Genomic DNA, 16,535 nt, shown 5'->3' with positions numbered 1-16,535 from the left:
GCATGGCTTTAAGTTTAAAGACAATGCGAAAAAGAATAAAAAGAATTATAAAGGCATTTCAAGGAGTGAAAGAAACATTAAGGCAATGCCATCGTCCTAGTGAATGACAGGTGATCTATGCAAAGGAGTTTGGAGGAAATTGAGTTCTCCATAAGTTAAACTGACTTGGGGAGGCTTCAGGGAAAAAAAAAATATTTGCACCAGATTTTGAAGCAGGGGGTGGAATGGAGAGAAGATATTGATGGAGCAGAAGCAAGAAAGCTGGAAATCAAAGAGATGCTCGGATGGCAATGAATTTGACATGGGTAGTGAAATCAGTAAGGAAATACAAAATGAAATGCACACTTTCCCTTCTTGATCTTTTGATTGCTGAGACTCTTTTCTATATTTATGGTCTTTTCTTGGCTTCAGTTTCCTCAATTTTGAAGTCGTATTTGTAACTACCAAATGACATTACTGTCTGACTCGAAGGGCTAAAAAATAGGTTGAAATATAAAATTGCTGGTATTCAACCATTTTTGACATACAAAAAATGGAATGTCATGTGGTTCGATCTGAATTAAAACACTTTGTAAGAGGCAAAGTTCCAAATAAAAGTAGTGTATCATTATTTATTAAGAGCGGACAGCATAACATAATGAAAAGTTGTTCAAAACCTTTGCTTGGGTATTAGACAAACCCAAGTTCAAAGTCTAGATCTGATCCCATCTAGTGTATGGCTTTGATTAATTTACTTCTGTAAGACTCAAGATTTTCTTTTCTTTCTTTCTTTCTTTTTTTTTTTTTTTTTGAGACAAAGTCTCACTCTTGCTTGGGCTGGAGTGCCGTGGCATCAGCCTAGCTCACAGTAACCTCAAAGTCCTGGGCTCAAAAGATCCTCCTGCCTCAGCCTGCCAAGGAGCTGGGACTACAGGCATGTGCCACCATGCCTGGCTAATTTTTTCTATTTTTAGTTGTCTGGCTAATTTCTTTCTACTTTTAGTTAGAGACGGGGGTCTCGCTCTTGTTGAGGCTGGTCTCGAACTCCTGACCTCAATAGATCCTCCTGTCTCAGCCTCCCAGAGTGCTAGGATTACAGGCATGAGCCACCGCACCCAACCAAGACACAAGATTTTTGTGTATCAAATGAAGATGGTAACAGTACCTACCTACATCTCACTGGGTCACTGTGAGGATTAAATTAGATAAAACACGAGTGCCTTCATATTATATAAGTATTCAATAAATATTAGATATTTAATTACTAATCTGAGTTGACTTCGTCTACTGAGATCATTGTGCCTCTTTTCTCATCTTTTCAACTTTTGGCTGTCTTCACCTCTTCCCTTCTGTTGATCTTGCTGTTCTATGCTGTTTGCCCCCCTCATCTATGAAGTTATTTATTCTTTTTTGTGGAACCTCCCCCCATAAACTTCCCCACAAAATTGAACAAATGCTGTTTTTGATAAGGGCATGGGGTTTATCTAAATAAGGTAGAAGAATCATCTCTTTGACATTCAACAACAGCTCCTTCTACTACTGCAAATTCCGGCAGTTAGGCACGCTCTCACAGGTACTTTACAGGTAGTCTCTTTTTGACTCCCTGCCCAATTCACTGTTGAGGACGAAGCTATATATTGATACCAGTTTTGTGGTGGACCCTGGGTTCAAAGCAGGTCTGTCTGAAAAGAGATTATGTTTCTTTCCTGAAGTCTGAATTTTAAAAGTAGTTACTGACATCTGTTCTGTTAAACAAGCTTCATTTCACTTGCCTATGTTATTGATTGGTATTGGCTGCCAGGAGCATTGTGTTGAGAAGTATTTGAAAGCCAAGTCTGTGCTCGGTGGGAACGTCACGATCAGTTAGTGATGCCTGCCGTAGGTGCAACAGGTGGGGGAGAGGGCAGAAATAGCATTCCTGTTGTGGATTTATTGATCCTTGATCTCCAGGCTTAATCTGTTTGGTAGCAGCAGAGGAAGTGGATTAAGCTGTGGCCCAGGCCTTCTGGTGCCTTCTTTTTTTTTTTTTTTTCTCACTCTCACAAATTTTAGTGAAATTTCCCAAATGTTTAAGTAGAAATGTAAACAGTCAACAAAATTCTAAGACCTCCAGAATAATGCCTCCGCCCCATCTGCAGTGTCTTTGGGAAACAGGAGGGATGAGATAGGAAGTTTGCTTTATTAGGTATTGCCAGCTGGTCTGACTTCTTTGTGATTGTCCCAGACTAGCTCATTTTGGCTGATAAAAAAAAAAAAAAAAAAAAAAAACCTCTTCTCTTTTACAGGTGTAAAGACTAATTTGATTTCAAAATAGCTGTTAGTAAAGCAAGATGAGAGAAAAGAGAATGCTCTTTTGGCAGAAGGCATTTAAATCTATTGCATATGGAGATTTTCAGAGTGCTACATTTTTTTGTTTCTGAAATGGGAATGATGGCAAAGCAATGTCGGCTGAACAAGGTGATGGTTTTACCCACAAGACATGAGGGAATTTGGCTGGGGATCAAAATGACTGACTCCAAAATTTCATGTATATGTAGATGTAGTTTTTATTATTATTGCTGTAATCATTGTAAAAGCAATAAAACTATTTTATAACTAATTAAGAAAATAAGAAGAGTGAAATAATGAGCATCCTCATCATCCTAACACAACTAGAGCTTAGCATTTTTTCTCCATTTATATGTGTTTTCCCACATGGTTTTAATCACGATGAATGTGTGATTTGATGTTATTTATTTTTCACTCAGTTTCTTCTTTAGTTTTAAGTCAGCAATCATTCAAAGTGTACTTTAGTGAACTTGTAATTAAAAAAAACAAAACATTCATCAACCAATTAATTTATAACTTCTTTTATGTGAATTTTTATATTGTCTTTTTTGGACTTCCCATTTAAAAGTTCATTTTGCTGGAAGGAATATTGACAAACAGCATAAATTTGCTGTAGCCTTTTGATACACACTTCTGTTTGTGACATATCTTTGGGGAAATAGACCAAAGCAAAATATGAGCAGTAGTTGGTTGTTTTAGAAGGAAAACCTTAGCATCAGAGAACTGGAAAGTGATTTTGACAGGTCATATAATCCATTCCTGCGCCTGAAGAATCCAAGAGAGGGAGACCCAACAAATTCTCTTTACAGCCCATTCCAATGTTTGGCAACTCTCACTGTCAGGAATTTCTTCCATATTTCAACCATATGCTTCATTTTCTATTTTCAGTCTCATTCTTCTTGACCCAATGTCTGTAGCGACAATTCCTTTGTTCTTTACTTTTCTTTTCTTGAAATGGAACTACCTCATTTCTTTTAAACCAAGGATATCAAAGCAATTCCCTGTCCCACATCAGCTTTGGGATTTTGCGGTAGACCCCTAGAATGCCAAGTTCCCTCCCTCCATCCCCTGTACCAGTTCTGTGGGAACGTGCATGAGGACCACTTAATAATATCTTCATCTTCCGTGAGTAAGAGTTGGGCAATTAGGCACAGGTCATAGGAATGTTCTGAGGCTTTTCTGCAAGGCCAGTTTGTTCCCCAGTAATCAGGGTTGATATGAAAAATACTCAAAAAGCAGGAAAGGCAGACCAGTCCTAGTCAGAGTGGACTGAGGCCAGCCAGGGGACCAGAGGAGGGTTGGGCGGTCTCTCTGCTCTGTGCCAAGGGTTGACACTTGAGTTGCTGGACCCTGTGGAGCTCCAGTGAGTCCTGGGGAAGTGGAGATGGAGGATTGGAAGGCACCACCAGAGCAGCTTTTATCAACTAAATATTTTAACAACTTACTATAGTGGTAAAAGGAAGTAAAGGTGGTAGCAAGTGAATATCAGCTTTCCCTGTGCTCTCTTGACACCCACTCCAAGTTCATGAGGCTGAAAATATATGAGTAGGACAAATGACACACCTGTCTTTGCCTGGTCTTCCTATTTTGGTGCGTTTTTAAGCCTCTTAGAAACTCATCTCCTTATTGTTTTCCCTTAAATACCTGAACTGGCATGCAATGAAAGCAAATTCCCACTGTTAAACAAACTCAAAAGTAAGTTGCAGATTTCTCGGTTGATTCTGTAAAATGATATAAACCATTACCAAACACAAGGCAAACAAAAAAAAGTCCTGCTGAAGACATTGGGTGCATAGCGAAGCACAAGAAATGGAGCAGAGGCCTCACATTTATCAGTCATTCAATTAAACAAACAAACTCAAAAGAGGACTCCTCAAAGAAAATCGTTTTATAGCACATAATGAAAAACAAAACAAAACTTGTCTTTGACTTTTTTTTTTAAACAAAAGTGCTGTTTAAAAAGATGACTGTAGAGTGTGTACCACTTCTCCCAGATTTGCTGTGCAGAAGTGCATAAGTGTGAGTGATGTAGAGGTACTTGTTTATTATAGAGCACATTTCAATGCAGTAATCATAAATATTGCTAAGGTTGTGCTCCGTTGAAATATGACCTACATACTCTTGATTGTTTGTGTTACGTGATTTGTCTGACACCCATTACATTCTGGGTAATAGCAGCCATTTGTTGCTCTGCACAGCAGGCTCTTTTGACAAAAGAAAATAGGCAGCAATAAAAAAGCTATAGTCTGAATTACATTCTGCACCGAGCTGCACTGCTGAGAGTTTGTGCAAGTGTGTTAACAATGCTCTGAACTGCCTCTTGTCAGCCCTCAGCCTGTAATGGCCATCTGTCCTCACATAAATCTGTCAAAACCTGCTAAGTTCAAGAGAGAGCACGGAATATACCTTGTACTGTCAACACCAAAATGTACACATTCCCCAGAAAATCAACATGCAGGAAATAATCCAGAGGTTATGGGAGGCATTAATACTGTTGATTTAGGTTTGTGGTATGAAATTGAGAGTCCAGCGATTAGTGGGAGGATGAGCAAAGATAGTGGCATCAAGGGATGGAGTATTGACCTCCTCTTACCATAGGGGAAAAAGTTCTGGGTAGAGGATGTGAGGTTAGAGAAATGCATCTATTTCAGGGTCAGCAGCAAGGGGTTACCTGTCCCATCCACAGCTCTTAAAAGTTTGACACTACGTTCAAAGAAAAAAAACATCCTCCTTGCACTTCTGTTTCATCGTGTTTTGCTTTGGGTCTCAACTGTATCTGGAGACAGACTTCCAGTTAGGCACTTGGTGATGTGAAGTCTCATCATCTGTGAGATTTCTCACTCTTGCTCTGAGATATTCTCTGTTGAAAGATGTTTCAGTAAACAGTAAAAAATTTAGGGAATTATCTGAATTATTTTCCCCATCCACCTCCTCACTAATCCTACAATATCTTTCATCCGATGAGTTAAGTATTCCTCATTCATTTCAACAAGTGGTGCCAACAGAAATTTACAGCCCTGATATTGGTTTGGTGGTCTCTGAGTGTTTCTGTAAATTTTAAGCATAGCTGCAAGAAAATACGCTTATGTCAAATTTGAAAGAATTGCCTCTTTATTAAACTGAACTGTGAAGTCCTTCGAGGCTGAGTCCCTGAAATACCAGCACCTGGTGCCGTATCCAGCACATCCTAGGTGTTCAGTGACTGTCTGTTAAATGGCCACAGTCTGTCTGAGATGTGTAAGAGGTAAAAGGCTTTGTTTTTAACTCAAAGAAAGCACAATCAGGGTGTTGCCACTCCCAAGAGCAACTTGAGAACCAGTTATTTAAGGGATAATGAGCTTAGGTGCTAGGACAGGGGTTTCAAATTTTCAAGACTAAAAGGAATTTCTATATTTGAAATCCCTAGATACCTGAGTTATTTTTAGAACTAGTCTCTCTTTAATAGTGGCCTAATTTGGTGTTTCTGAAGTTTAGGGTTTCTTTTTATAAATCTAGAATGTCAGTCAAAATATGATACCTGAAAGTACAAAGCAATGTGCTACAGAGACACCATAGGGCCGTGGTTCTCCGTACGTGGTCTGTGAACCATCTCATTGCACACGTTTACTCGGTTTCCCAAGTGATTCTTGGGCTGCTGAAATGTGAGACCACTACTAAACGAGAATCTAGAAAAATTAAAAAAAAAAGAAATGAGTAAAATAATGTTGCAACAAATAAGCCCAAGCGATATCGCACCAAGACCTTATAATCTATCTGGAGAGACAAGATATAATTCACATTCAGAAAGAGATACGCAAGAATATATAGCAATATGCGATAGATACCAAGACAGTGATTCTGACAGTAAATTATTGGAGAAGTAGAAAAATTCCCTAAATTGAGGTGATCATGGAAAGATTTATGAAGTTGAATTTCAGGATGGTGAATGTCATTTCTTCCGATTCAAGGGCTACGTCTTTCAACACATTTGACTGGTATTTATTCAGTGAAGAAAGATTATTCATCATTATTTCTTTAAGCGTGTTAGGCTCCTATGGGGAATATTTGAGAATGTGCCATTTCTTTACTGGGAATTAATATCTTTAAATTTATTGTAGTGTTAATTGAAGGTAATGTGTGCTAGAAATCAGAATGTATGGCTAGGGCAGTGCAAAAAATAAAGGAAACAAGCAAAAAAGAAAAGATTGGTCATGTAGGAATTTCCTCCATTGAGGAAAAGACACATTCACTGATGAAAGAGGAAACAAAAGGAGAGTGTGCCCATGTTTCATTCAGTGATGTAAGTCATCCCCTTTGCTACCATAGAGTGGGCAGGCATACAAGAGCGGCTGCCACCAAAGGAAAGCTTTGTAGGAGGAGGCCAGCAAGCAGGTCTCTCCTTGCAGCACCAGTCTCGGGCATGGCATAGAGGGACAGCAGTGTCCTCCTCTCTTTGTCTGCATTTTCCTGTCTTTCTGAATTTTTCTGGGGTGGAATTCCAAAGTCAAACGACTTAGCATATTTGGACCTTTTCTTCCCTCAGTGAGGGAGAATTAGCTATGAATAATAAAAATTACCAAATGTTAGTGTACAACATGTCATTCTAGGGAAAACACTAACTTTTTCCATCTCTCTGTTGTAAAGTAGGAGAGGTAGCATCTTCCTGTTCATATCAAAATTTCATGTGGCTTTCTGTGACCTACTTGGTTCTTGATATATAAATATATATAATTTTTTTTCCAGCAAGGTAGGATTTTTTTCCCTTGAAACTTGCCTTAAGTCTAACCCCAGGCTTGTTAGCAGACTTGAAGTTCTTTTTGCTGAATAGCGTTCACCCAGCCTCCTAAATAGAAAGTGTATTGTAAACTAAAATGTTCCCTTGTAAGCATAAAGTCATTTGAACTCCAGCCTGCCCTTCTTCGAAGTTCCTTGGACTCCGGAGCCATTTCGCAGTGATTCCTCCTCAGCACGAAGGGACGAGTAGGACTTACTCAGGGGGGAAACTTAGCAGTGAGAACTGCTATGCTTTATAGACTCTCTCACAGCGGCTTCTGATGGAATTTCTACCCTTCTGTAGAAAAGCAAGAAAGGCAACGACGGATGCCTATTCCCTTTTCTTCCTTTACTTTTTATTTATTTAATTAGTTAGCTGCCGAAGCTTGGCTTCGTTTCAATCCCTCAGTCTCATCACCCTCACTGATGTTGTGCTCTAAATAAAATGGTCCACTGGCACTGCGATATTTAGTGTTACTGTTAACTTAGGTTTCTGTTGCAGAACCATATTTTATGCAGAATGTATTAGTTATGCTTACAAGAATGCATTATACCTACATTAGCCATGGTTTACTAAGTTAATGAACTGTGGAGACAAAGAATCACTGCCGTCAAGTCGTAGAGTTGCTCTAGGTCTCTGCATTTGTCTGTCGTATTTTACTGAACTCACTTTGAAGTTGTCTATGTCATTCCCACCCTGCCCCACATTTGCTGTCATCCCATTTTTTTTGTAAATTGCTAGTAATTTCTTGGCTCCAAGGGTAGATTTTCTTGATTGGACAAAGAACCCTGAGCCACTTGGATCCTCCGCAGTGTTCTTCACAGACAAATGCCACCAAGGCTGTTCTATGATTCCCAACCCTCACTTTGTTAATTTTCCATACATCCGCCTATACCGTCCCCTTGAAAATGTGAGCTTTGGTAATGCCTGGTGCCTTGCAAGCCAGGGGTGACGGCTTCGTGTTTTCAGGGAAGCCAGATGTGTTAGCATTGTTTGAAATAGAAAAGATCACAGCTCTCGCTGATAGAGCCATCTTTTCTTGATGACAGAGGCTTAGGAGAAGAATCAGTGTTTCATGTCTTGCCATGAATTTAGTTTCCTTCTTCTTCATTCAGTTTGAACCCTTGTCTGAAATCTTGGAAAAGTTAGAAAACATATCTTGGCATTTAAGAACATTATTTCTGTCTCTTTTCTCTCTTTCTCTCTCTTTCTCTCTCTCTCTCTCTCTTTTTTTTTTTTTTCCTTTTTTTCCCTTAGGCCTAACTCCACCCACAACTCCTCCTCATAAAGCCAACCAAGATAACCCTTTCAGGGCTTCTCCAAAGCTGAAGTCCTCTTGCAAGACTGTGGTGACACCACCATCAAAGAAGCCCCGGTACAGTGAGTCTTCTGGTACCCAAGGCAACAACTCCACCAAGAAAGGGCCCGAGCAATCCGAGTTGTACGCACAACTCAGCAAGTCCTCCGTGCTCACCAGTGGACTCGAGGAAAGGAAGTCCAAGCGGCCCAGTCTACGGCTGTTTGGTGACCATGACTATTGTCAGTCAATTAATTCCAAAGCGGAAATACTCATTAATATATCACAGGAGTTCCAAGACTCTAGACAACTAGAATATAAAGATGCCTCCTCTAATTGGCAGGGGCAGATTTGTTCTTCCACAGATTCAGACCAGTGCTACCTGAGAGAGACTTCGGAGGCCAGCAAGCAGGTCTCTCCTTGCAGCACCAGAAAACAGCTCCAAGACCAGGAAATCCGAGCCGAGCTGAACAAGCACTTCGGTCATCCCAGTCAAGCTGTTTTTGACGACGAAGCAGACAAGACCAGTGAACTGAGGGACAGTGATTTCAGTAATGAACAATTCTCCAAACTACCTATGTTTATAAATTCAGGACTAGCCATGGATGGCCTGTTTGATGACAGCGAAGATGAAAGTGATAAACTGAGCTACCCTTGGGATGGCACACAATCCTATTCATTGTTCGATGTGTCTCCTTCTTGCTCTTCTTTTAACTCTCCGTGTAGAGATTCCGTGTCACCACCCAAATCCTTATTTTCTCAAAGACCCCAAAGGATGCGCTCTCGTTCAAGGTCCTTTTCTAGACACAGGTCATGTTCCCGATCACCGTATTCCAGGTCAAGATCAAGGTCTCCAGGCAGTAGATCCTCTTCAAGGTAAACCTTGGCAAAACTCTCACCCATTGCACAAGATGTTCCCAGGAAGCCAAAAAAGTAATCAAAATTCACAGCCAGACTATCCCCTCACCACCGTACTCCCAGTGACGCTGGAACTAACGAGAATGTTGTTACACATACATCCCTCTCCCTGTTCCCTTAAATCTGTCAGCTCTGAACACAGTGCCTTGAGCCAGTCAGATCAGAGAGAGCAATTTGTAAGAAACTTGCTCATCTAACTTTTTCCATTACCTGGAGAGCTGCCCTGTGCCAGGATAGTGGAGATCCATGCAAGATAAAGCTGACAGTGTACCAGATCCGGTGCTCAGTGTTAACATCAATAAGAGACGCTGAGAGAGAACACATCATTCCCAGACCTCTGAGCTGACTAGATGATCACAAACTGTCACTGGGAAATCTCACTAGTAGCTGGAAAGAAAACGCCAGTTTATGTAATAATGGTGTTCCAGAGGATGTTCAGTAGCGCTGATAAACTCGATTTAAGTGGCAGTTACAGATGCCCTTTTTGTTTTTCTGCTCTCTCCCAGATCCTGCTACTACTACGAGTCAAGCCACTACAGACACCGCACGCACCGAAATTCTCCCTTGTATATGAGATCACGGTCAAGATCGCCCTGCAGCCGTAGGCCCAGGTAATGAGCTATGTCATTTCCCTTCAGCTCCTTTCATCCCCTCCTTTAGATGATAGGATGTTATGGAAAACCCCACCCCTGGCCCCAAATTATTATTCATTTTGCTCATGCAAATTGAGGCGGTTGACTTAACGATGAAGTTATGTTTCCCAGGTATGACAGCTACGAGGAATATCAGCACGAAAGGCTGAAGAGGGAAGAATACCGCAAAGAGTATGAGAAGCGGGAATCTGAAAGGGCCAAACAAAGGGAGAGGCAGAGGCAGAAGGCAATTGTAAGCAGCTCGGAGCTAACTTTCATTTTAAAGGAGGGTTTCTTTTTTTTTTTCCTGTGTGCTTTTTCTTTTTTTTTGTAGATTAGAAAATAAATGAAAGCTAAGTCTTTGTTAGAATAGGCAATTTTCAGTCTTTTGGCTTAAAAATGTCAGTAACTCTTCAACCCCCCTTAACCCAGCTTGTTGGAAAACAAAGTGTTAAGTCAGTATATTTCTCATTCACAGTTTCACTTTGAACTTCCTTACTGTTTTCAACTTTTGCTTTGAAAAATGGAGGGACTAGAGATTTTTTTCGGTTAGATATTAGTTTCATCTGGTCACAGGATGAGTTTTTCTTTCTATTTCTTGTTACTTCTTTCTCGGAGTGGAAAATGAGGACTTATTGCTGTTTGGTTTCAGTTTTTATCTTTTTGGCAGACGTGAGAATTAAGTTGTCCATGAGGAGACTGAGTTCAAGTTAGATTTAAAGGAGACAGTAGGGGAAGATTTGCTAAGAAAGTCATCATTTCTTACTTGTGATGGTTCGACCCCTAACTGGGTAGTTGACACATCCACATTTCTCACGAACTACTTTTCAATAACTTTGTATGGATTTCAGCACCACTTACTAGGACGTGTTATATTCCCTTGTTGTATACACAGTCCTGACCATTCCATGTAAAGATCCAGATTCTCTTACACTTGTCTGCTCTCTGAAGGTCTTTTTCAGCAGCTACTTACTAGACTTTTCCCCAGCTCCCTACTGCTTCTTATCAACTTAGACCTTGGATGGTAAAAATGGGGCAGTCCAGTCCATGCCCACGGCAGACGTTCCTAATCAATCATGGAACTCTTTCCCACTGAGCCCACGCAGAGCCTTGGGGTCATTCCTAACATGGTGCTCCAGGGAGCGGTGGATAATCAAGTGTATACAGCACTGCTTTTGTTCACTGCCTGTCTGTGCCAGCCACTGAGTCAGTTCAGTGAAGTTCAGCTTTGCACATATCTTGCATATATGCTAATTAAGGTTTAGGGAAATAATTTTTGACTGTAAAGGTTAGATTTATAGGGTACCTTAAAGAAAACCCACTAACATCAACAAAATTTTGAAAAACCTATTATATATAAAAGAGCTGACTAATGGAATCAGAATCAAGCACTAGCCTACAGTTACCAGTTGGAGGAAAAAGGTTAAATGAGAGGTTTGTTAATCACAGGCAATCAAGGAGAAAGAAGTGAGAAGTAATTGAACAGTTAGGCTAAAGTTCTGGGGGATTTGCTGCCATTTAACTTTGAATCTACCTAAGCCTGAATCAAAAGCCTTGTGCAAATTACAACACTTTCCCTCATTTTTCTCAACTTTCAAATGAACGGTGATATTAAGATTTGCCAGAGTATCATTAGTTAACACTTACAAAGACTAATGAAAATTAAAAATTCAATTTTTCTAATATTGCTGTATTTAATTAATGGCCTACTCAATAATTATAATAACTCACATTTATATAGTGCCATATAGTTTACAAAGCCTTTTAATATGGCACATTACAGTTAATTATTACAAAAGAGAATCATGTTGAGTAAGCATGTAGGAAAACAGTTATTTTGGTATTTGCAAATTCATAGTTTATACAATCCTTCATTTCTTCCTCAAAAATAGGACATTACAAAGAGAGATTAATAGTTTCATAATAAATTTGCTTATTTGGGAAAAACACAAAACAGTTACAACCAAAGCCAGATTAATATTTTAATCAAAAATATGTAGATAAATGACATGTGTTTATTTTATACCTTCCAAAGATGATTTAGTGCCAGTTACTTAGCTAGAGTGAAGAAAGGAAGGAAGGTGTCTTTTTGTCTTTTTGCTAGTTTGGCCCTTTTCAAGTACATCAAATCATGTCATTGGCCTAGATGAACCAAAAGCACCTTGAGAGTCACCAGCCTGAGCTTGGCAGAAGATGTCACCCTGCTGCCCTTTGTTTAGAAAATATTGACCAGTTCCTTAGTTAGTTCTTTGACTAAGACAATCTCTATCAGTTCTCTTTGAAAGAGGACTTACAATAGTGCAAATGTCAACTTGGCTTATATTAAATCATTTAACCTTTATTGTGAAAATTTTGGCTTTGAGATTATCTTTGCTTTTGAAAAGGAGTTTTAAAAAACCTAAGACATAGAGATTTTTTTACTAACAGAGTGGCCTACAGGTAATAAGTATTTAATAAAGATTTGGTACTTACTGTTGAATCAATTCCCACTTGGACAATTATGTGCTATTTCTGTTTAACATAAATGAAAATCATAGTTCTTTCTGTGATAAACATTGGCCGGGTGCTTGGGATAAAAACGTTAGGAAAGACATAATCCCCATATCCAGGGAGCTCCAAGTCTACTGGCAGATAAAGATACACGAACAGGCAGTACAATATAAGCACTATTAATAAATACAAAAGGTACAACCACGGTACTATGGCAGTATATGGGTGGGCACCCAGACCTGGGATGAGGGAGGCCATCCCCAGGGAGGGTGAGATTGATCTAAATCCTAAAGTGAGAGAGGACAAGGATTTTCTACCCTGCAATGTCCAATATGGTAGCCATTATCCACATAGCTAATTTGGCTAGCCTGAATTAAGACGCACTGTGTGTGATTAGATTTTGAAGACTTCGTACAAAAAATAGTGTGAAATACCTCATTAACTTTTTATATCAATCATAAGTTGATGTATTTTGGATATATTGAGCCAAAAACATTATCAACATTGAATTTTCAGTTTCTTTTTACTTTTTTAAATGTGGCTCTTAGAAAATTTAGAATTACATACGCTGCATTATATTTCTACTGGGCATTGCTGTTCTAGACAGAGCTCATTCTAAGTCTTGAAAAAAGAGAGAGATATTGGGAAACTACCAGTCATTTAACTAGAACACCGGGTCCCAAGAGGGACAAGAAATAAGTCTAGAGGATTCAGTGGAAGGCAGACCCTGAAGAGTCCTGTAACTCATGCTACAGATTTTGAAATCTATCTTGAGGGCATTGTGGAAATATTTAATGAGTTTACCCACAGGAAGATTTCCTGATTGATTTCCTTCCTACAAATGGTCGTCTTTCTTGTGCCATAATGCATTTGCAAAGTATATTTTTATGGACTTGGGTTCAGGGATACATGCAATGATTTTTGACTCATTTGACAAAATTAGTTTGAAAAATCATTCATGAAACAGCTAAGGGAGCTAGGACAGTCTACCTAAGTTTGTCAGGTGGGTGATTTCCTTTAAATTTTTGAGACACCCATAAAGTAATGAATAAGAAGCAAATTGCATTTGGGGTACCTTGGATGCAGTGCTGGATTGTGCATCAATTGGAGCAGTCATATACCCGGGGACCAGCAAAACAGGGTCCGAAAAGAAATGAAAAAAAATCTTAAAAATGTTAATAATTAATGTTTTATAAAATTAGTCTTTTCTACCTTTGTCTGTATTGCTTTTATTTTGAGTTCCGTAAGAAGGAGATAGTTTAGAAGGTCTGTAAACTTTGCATTGCTTACGCCTCTAAAAATCTTAATCCAGCCCAATTTGAGTGCACCAAGTCAGAGAACAAAGAAAACACTAATAATTAATAATTGTTAACACAGAATCATATATTGTGGTTAAATATTGCCATTGTTCTCACTTTCCTCCAATTCCCATCTAAATTCTTTCTCAAAAACCAATTCACTCTCTGCCTTTCTCAGTCTCATAAGCTTGAAGTAACTCAGGTTATATTGGAACTCTGCAAGCCAGAGTTTAGTATTTAATGTCTAAACTGTCACTGCTCTAATTTCTTGTGGAGTTCTAAGTCCAACTCCATTTGCAATCTGTACAGTTTCCTGCCAGAAAACATGATAATGGGATGTTAATTTAAAGGGCAAATCTAGACATTATGATATGGCTCAGTGCTTAAAATCAAAACCAGATGTGCTCTGGCAATGACTGGGCTATTTTATTTCTCTTCTCTGTCGGTCAGTATGTAGCCCAGGAGCCAAGAACACTGTATTATCACTGATAATTTTAAACTTCTTCCAAATGAAAAAAAAAATAAAACAGTTGTAGAATTTCTCAGAGTTACTCTTTCTGGAGAAAATAAAATAATTTTCTGTTCAAGCCTTTCTAAAGAGTTATTTTATGTGTACATTATATTAGGACTCTAAGTTCAGTATTTAGAAATATTAAGTTCTATGGCAAGATGAGTAAGTTCTAGAGATCTACTATATAACGTAGTACCTATAGTTAATAATATGTTATCTATAGTTAATAATATGTTATTGTGCACTTTAAATTATGTTAAGAGCACAGATCTCATGTTAAGTGTTTTTACACACACACACATACACACATACACACACACACACACATACAGAAAAAGGAGCAGGAAAAAACAGAAAAGAACACAAGGAAATTTTTGGAGGTGATGGATACATTAAATACCTTGATCACTTTGATTGTGATGATGGTATCCTGGGTGTATGAATATGTCCAAACTCATCAAAATGTATGCATTAAATATGACCAATGTTTTTGTGTATTGATTATACTTCAATAATGCTTTAAAATAGGAGTTACGCATACTTAGTCTGTAGTTTTCATGTTTTCTGGTTTATCGGTATGTTTACTTGCATTTTAGCTTTTATTTGCCTCTTAGCCCTTAAGAAGACTAGCCTGGATTTGTTCACGTTAACCAGCCTTAAACGCTAAGCAGGAACATTCCTGGGTGGTGCTTGGATGGGGATAACTTTGGAAAATTTAATGCTGTAATTTTGTTTCTTCCCTGAGAACACCCCCTAGTAGTAGGCACTTATTGAATGCCTACTGAATTAGATAAGAATAATCAATATTAAGGCCAAGAAAGAGAAAACATTTTTAGCATTTTTTAGAGCGTTGATATTAATATTTCTTTCTGTCCATTGGTTCTTTTCCATGCCTTCCACTCCTCTCGCCTTTTCTTTTAGTAGGAGCACCTAGGTATGCCATTCACTCATTCCCATTGTCTTTATAATATCTTTGGAACTTCTGAGGAAGTCAGGTTATAGCTAATCTGGAAATGGACATACATCTTCCATTGCCAAAATTGATATACAGTTTCCTTAGCATAGGAGGAGGAATTTTTACATTATTCTGACTTGGAGATGTAGAAGGAACCAAAATGTAAATTATATTAGGCTCTTCCTTGTTATCTAGCATTGCAGAACATTTTAGAAAGAGAATCCATAAAGAAGTACCAAACATAGTGCTTGGTTGTAGGTTAGAGTTAAATAATTGTTAATATCGCTACTACTTTCTGTCTTGTCTTAGTCTAACCCCTTTTACCAGGAGTAGCTTATTATTTGATGAGAAACAACCATTTTATGTTTTCCCCAGCTAAGTGGAAAGCTCTATACTCTAGTTGATAAAGATTTTGGTAATACAGAGTCAGTTAATTCAGTCAGTTTTTTAAGAATTTATCCCCTGTGTTTTGGTATAATGAGGATTTACTATAGCTGTTAATGCAACATAAATCTTGAATTTTATTATCCACCCCATCAGCAAACTAGCTTTTGTGAAAATTGAAGCTAAAAGTTATTTGATAAATGTACCATCCTCCTCAATAGTGAAAACTGGTCTGAAAATCATTTTTCAAGGAGCTGTTTCCAAAGGTTTAGAGTTCCTCCAAGCCTTTAAGAAGTTGGAAATGTTATTAAGCATTTTGATTTCTTTTCCTTTCATCTTCTGTTTAGAAATTAATGTCTTGAAAAATTGGCTGCAAATGTTAAGGTTTTTTTAAAGATATGAAATCTATTTATCTGTCTAATACAACTGCAACATGTTTAAAAGAATCAGTTCTTTGCTAGACATTTTGGCCAATCTTGGAAAGATTTTTTGCCTTTGCTTTCCAGACGTTGGGATGCCTTTTATTTTCATTTTTAGGGCTAGGAAAATCAAGCACTTCAATAATTTTCTCAAATGAGAATTTCAACATGTATTCAATTTCTGATCTTTGCAAGGTAGCAAGGCATGGTCCCATTCCGGCATTTCATAAACAGAGATGGTAGACAAATAGGTAATGTAAGTGATTATGGAGCAGCCCTTTGGTTTCCTGTTTCTCCGCTCTAGGTTATGTCTTTTTTTTACTGCAGAATGTATCAGTATCTGGTATAAAAGGTCCTCTGGTTTATCTTTTATGTGGGATCATTGTTGCCTACAACTTTGTATAAAGCTGCAATTCAGAGACTGGCCCAATATGTCTGCATATGGGCGTACATATGGTCGATTTTAGCTTTAACTTCAAATTTCCTTGACTACGTAGGCTGTGTGTATTCCCATAATGGTAGTCGGGCAATTTCTTTGCTCAATTTCTTTCTCTCTCTTCTGCATTTCCCC

At 38.5% G+C, this 16,535-nt stretch overlaps 1 protein-coding gene across 2 annotated transcripts in view; it reads left to right on the top strand.

The window, feature by feature from the left end:
* PPARGC1A (peroxisome proliferator-activated receptor gamma, coactivator 1 alpha) overlaps nucleotides 1–16,535 on the top strand; it is a 96,837-nt gene that overhangs the window by 66,699 nt on the left and 13,603 nt on the right. For both annotated transcript variants that reach the window (XM_012664203.1, XM_012664204.1), the window contains 3 exons: nucleotides 8,318–9,233; nucleotides 9,782–9,886; nucleotides 10,040–10,160. In XM_012664203.1, coding sequence (XP_012519657.1) covers nucleotides 8,318–9,233; nucleotides 9,782–9,886; nucleotides 10,040–10,160 — 1,142 coding nt within the window. The remainder of the gene's footprint in view (nucleotides 1–8,317; nucleotides 9,234–9,781; nucleotides 9,887–10,039; nucleotides 10,161–16,535) is intronic.

This window comes from Propithecus coquereli, unplaced genomic scaffold (assembly GCF_000956105.1).
Source record: "Propithecus coquereli isolate 6110/MARCELLA unplaced genomic scaffold, Pcoq_1.0 Scaffold87, whole genome shotgun sequence".
Classification (NCBI taxonomy): Eukaryota; Metazoa; Chordata; class Mammalia; order Primates; family Indriidae; genus Propithecus; species Propithecus coquereli.
The sequence above is the reverse complement of the archived record's forward strand: the minus strand, read 5'-3'. Positions and strand labels throughout refer to the sequence as shown.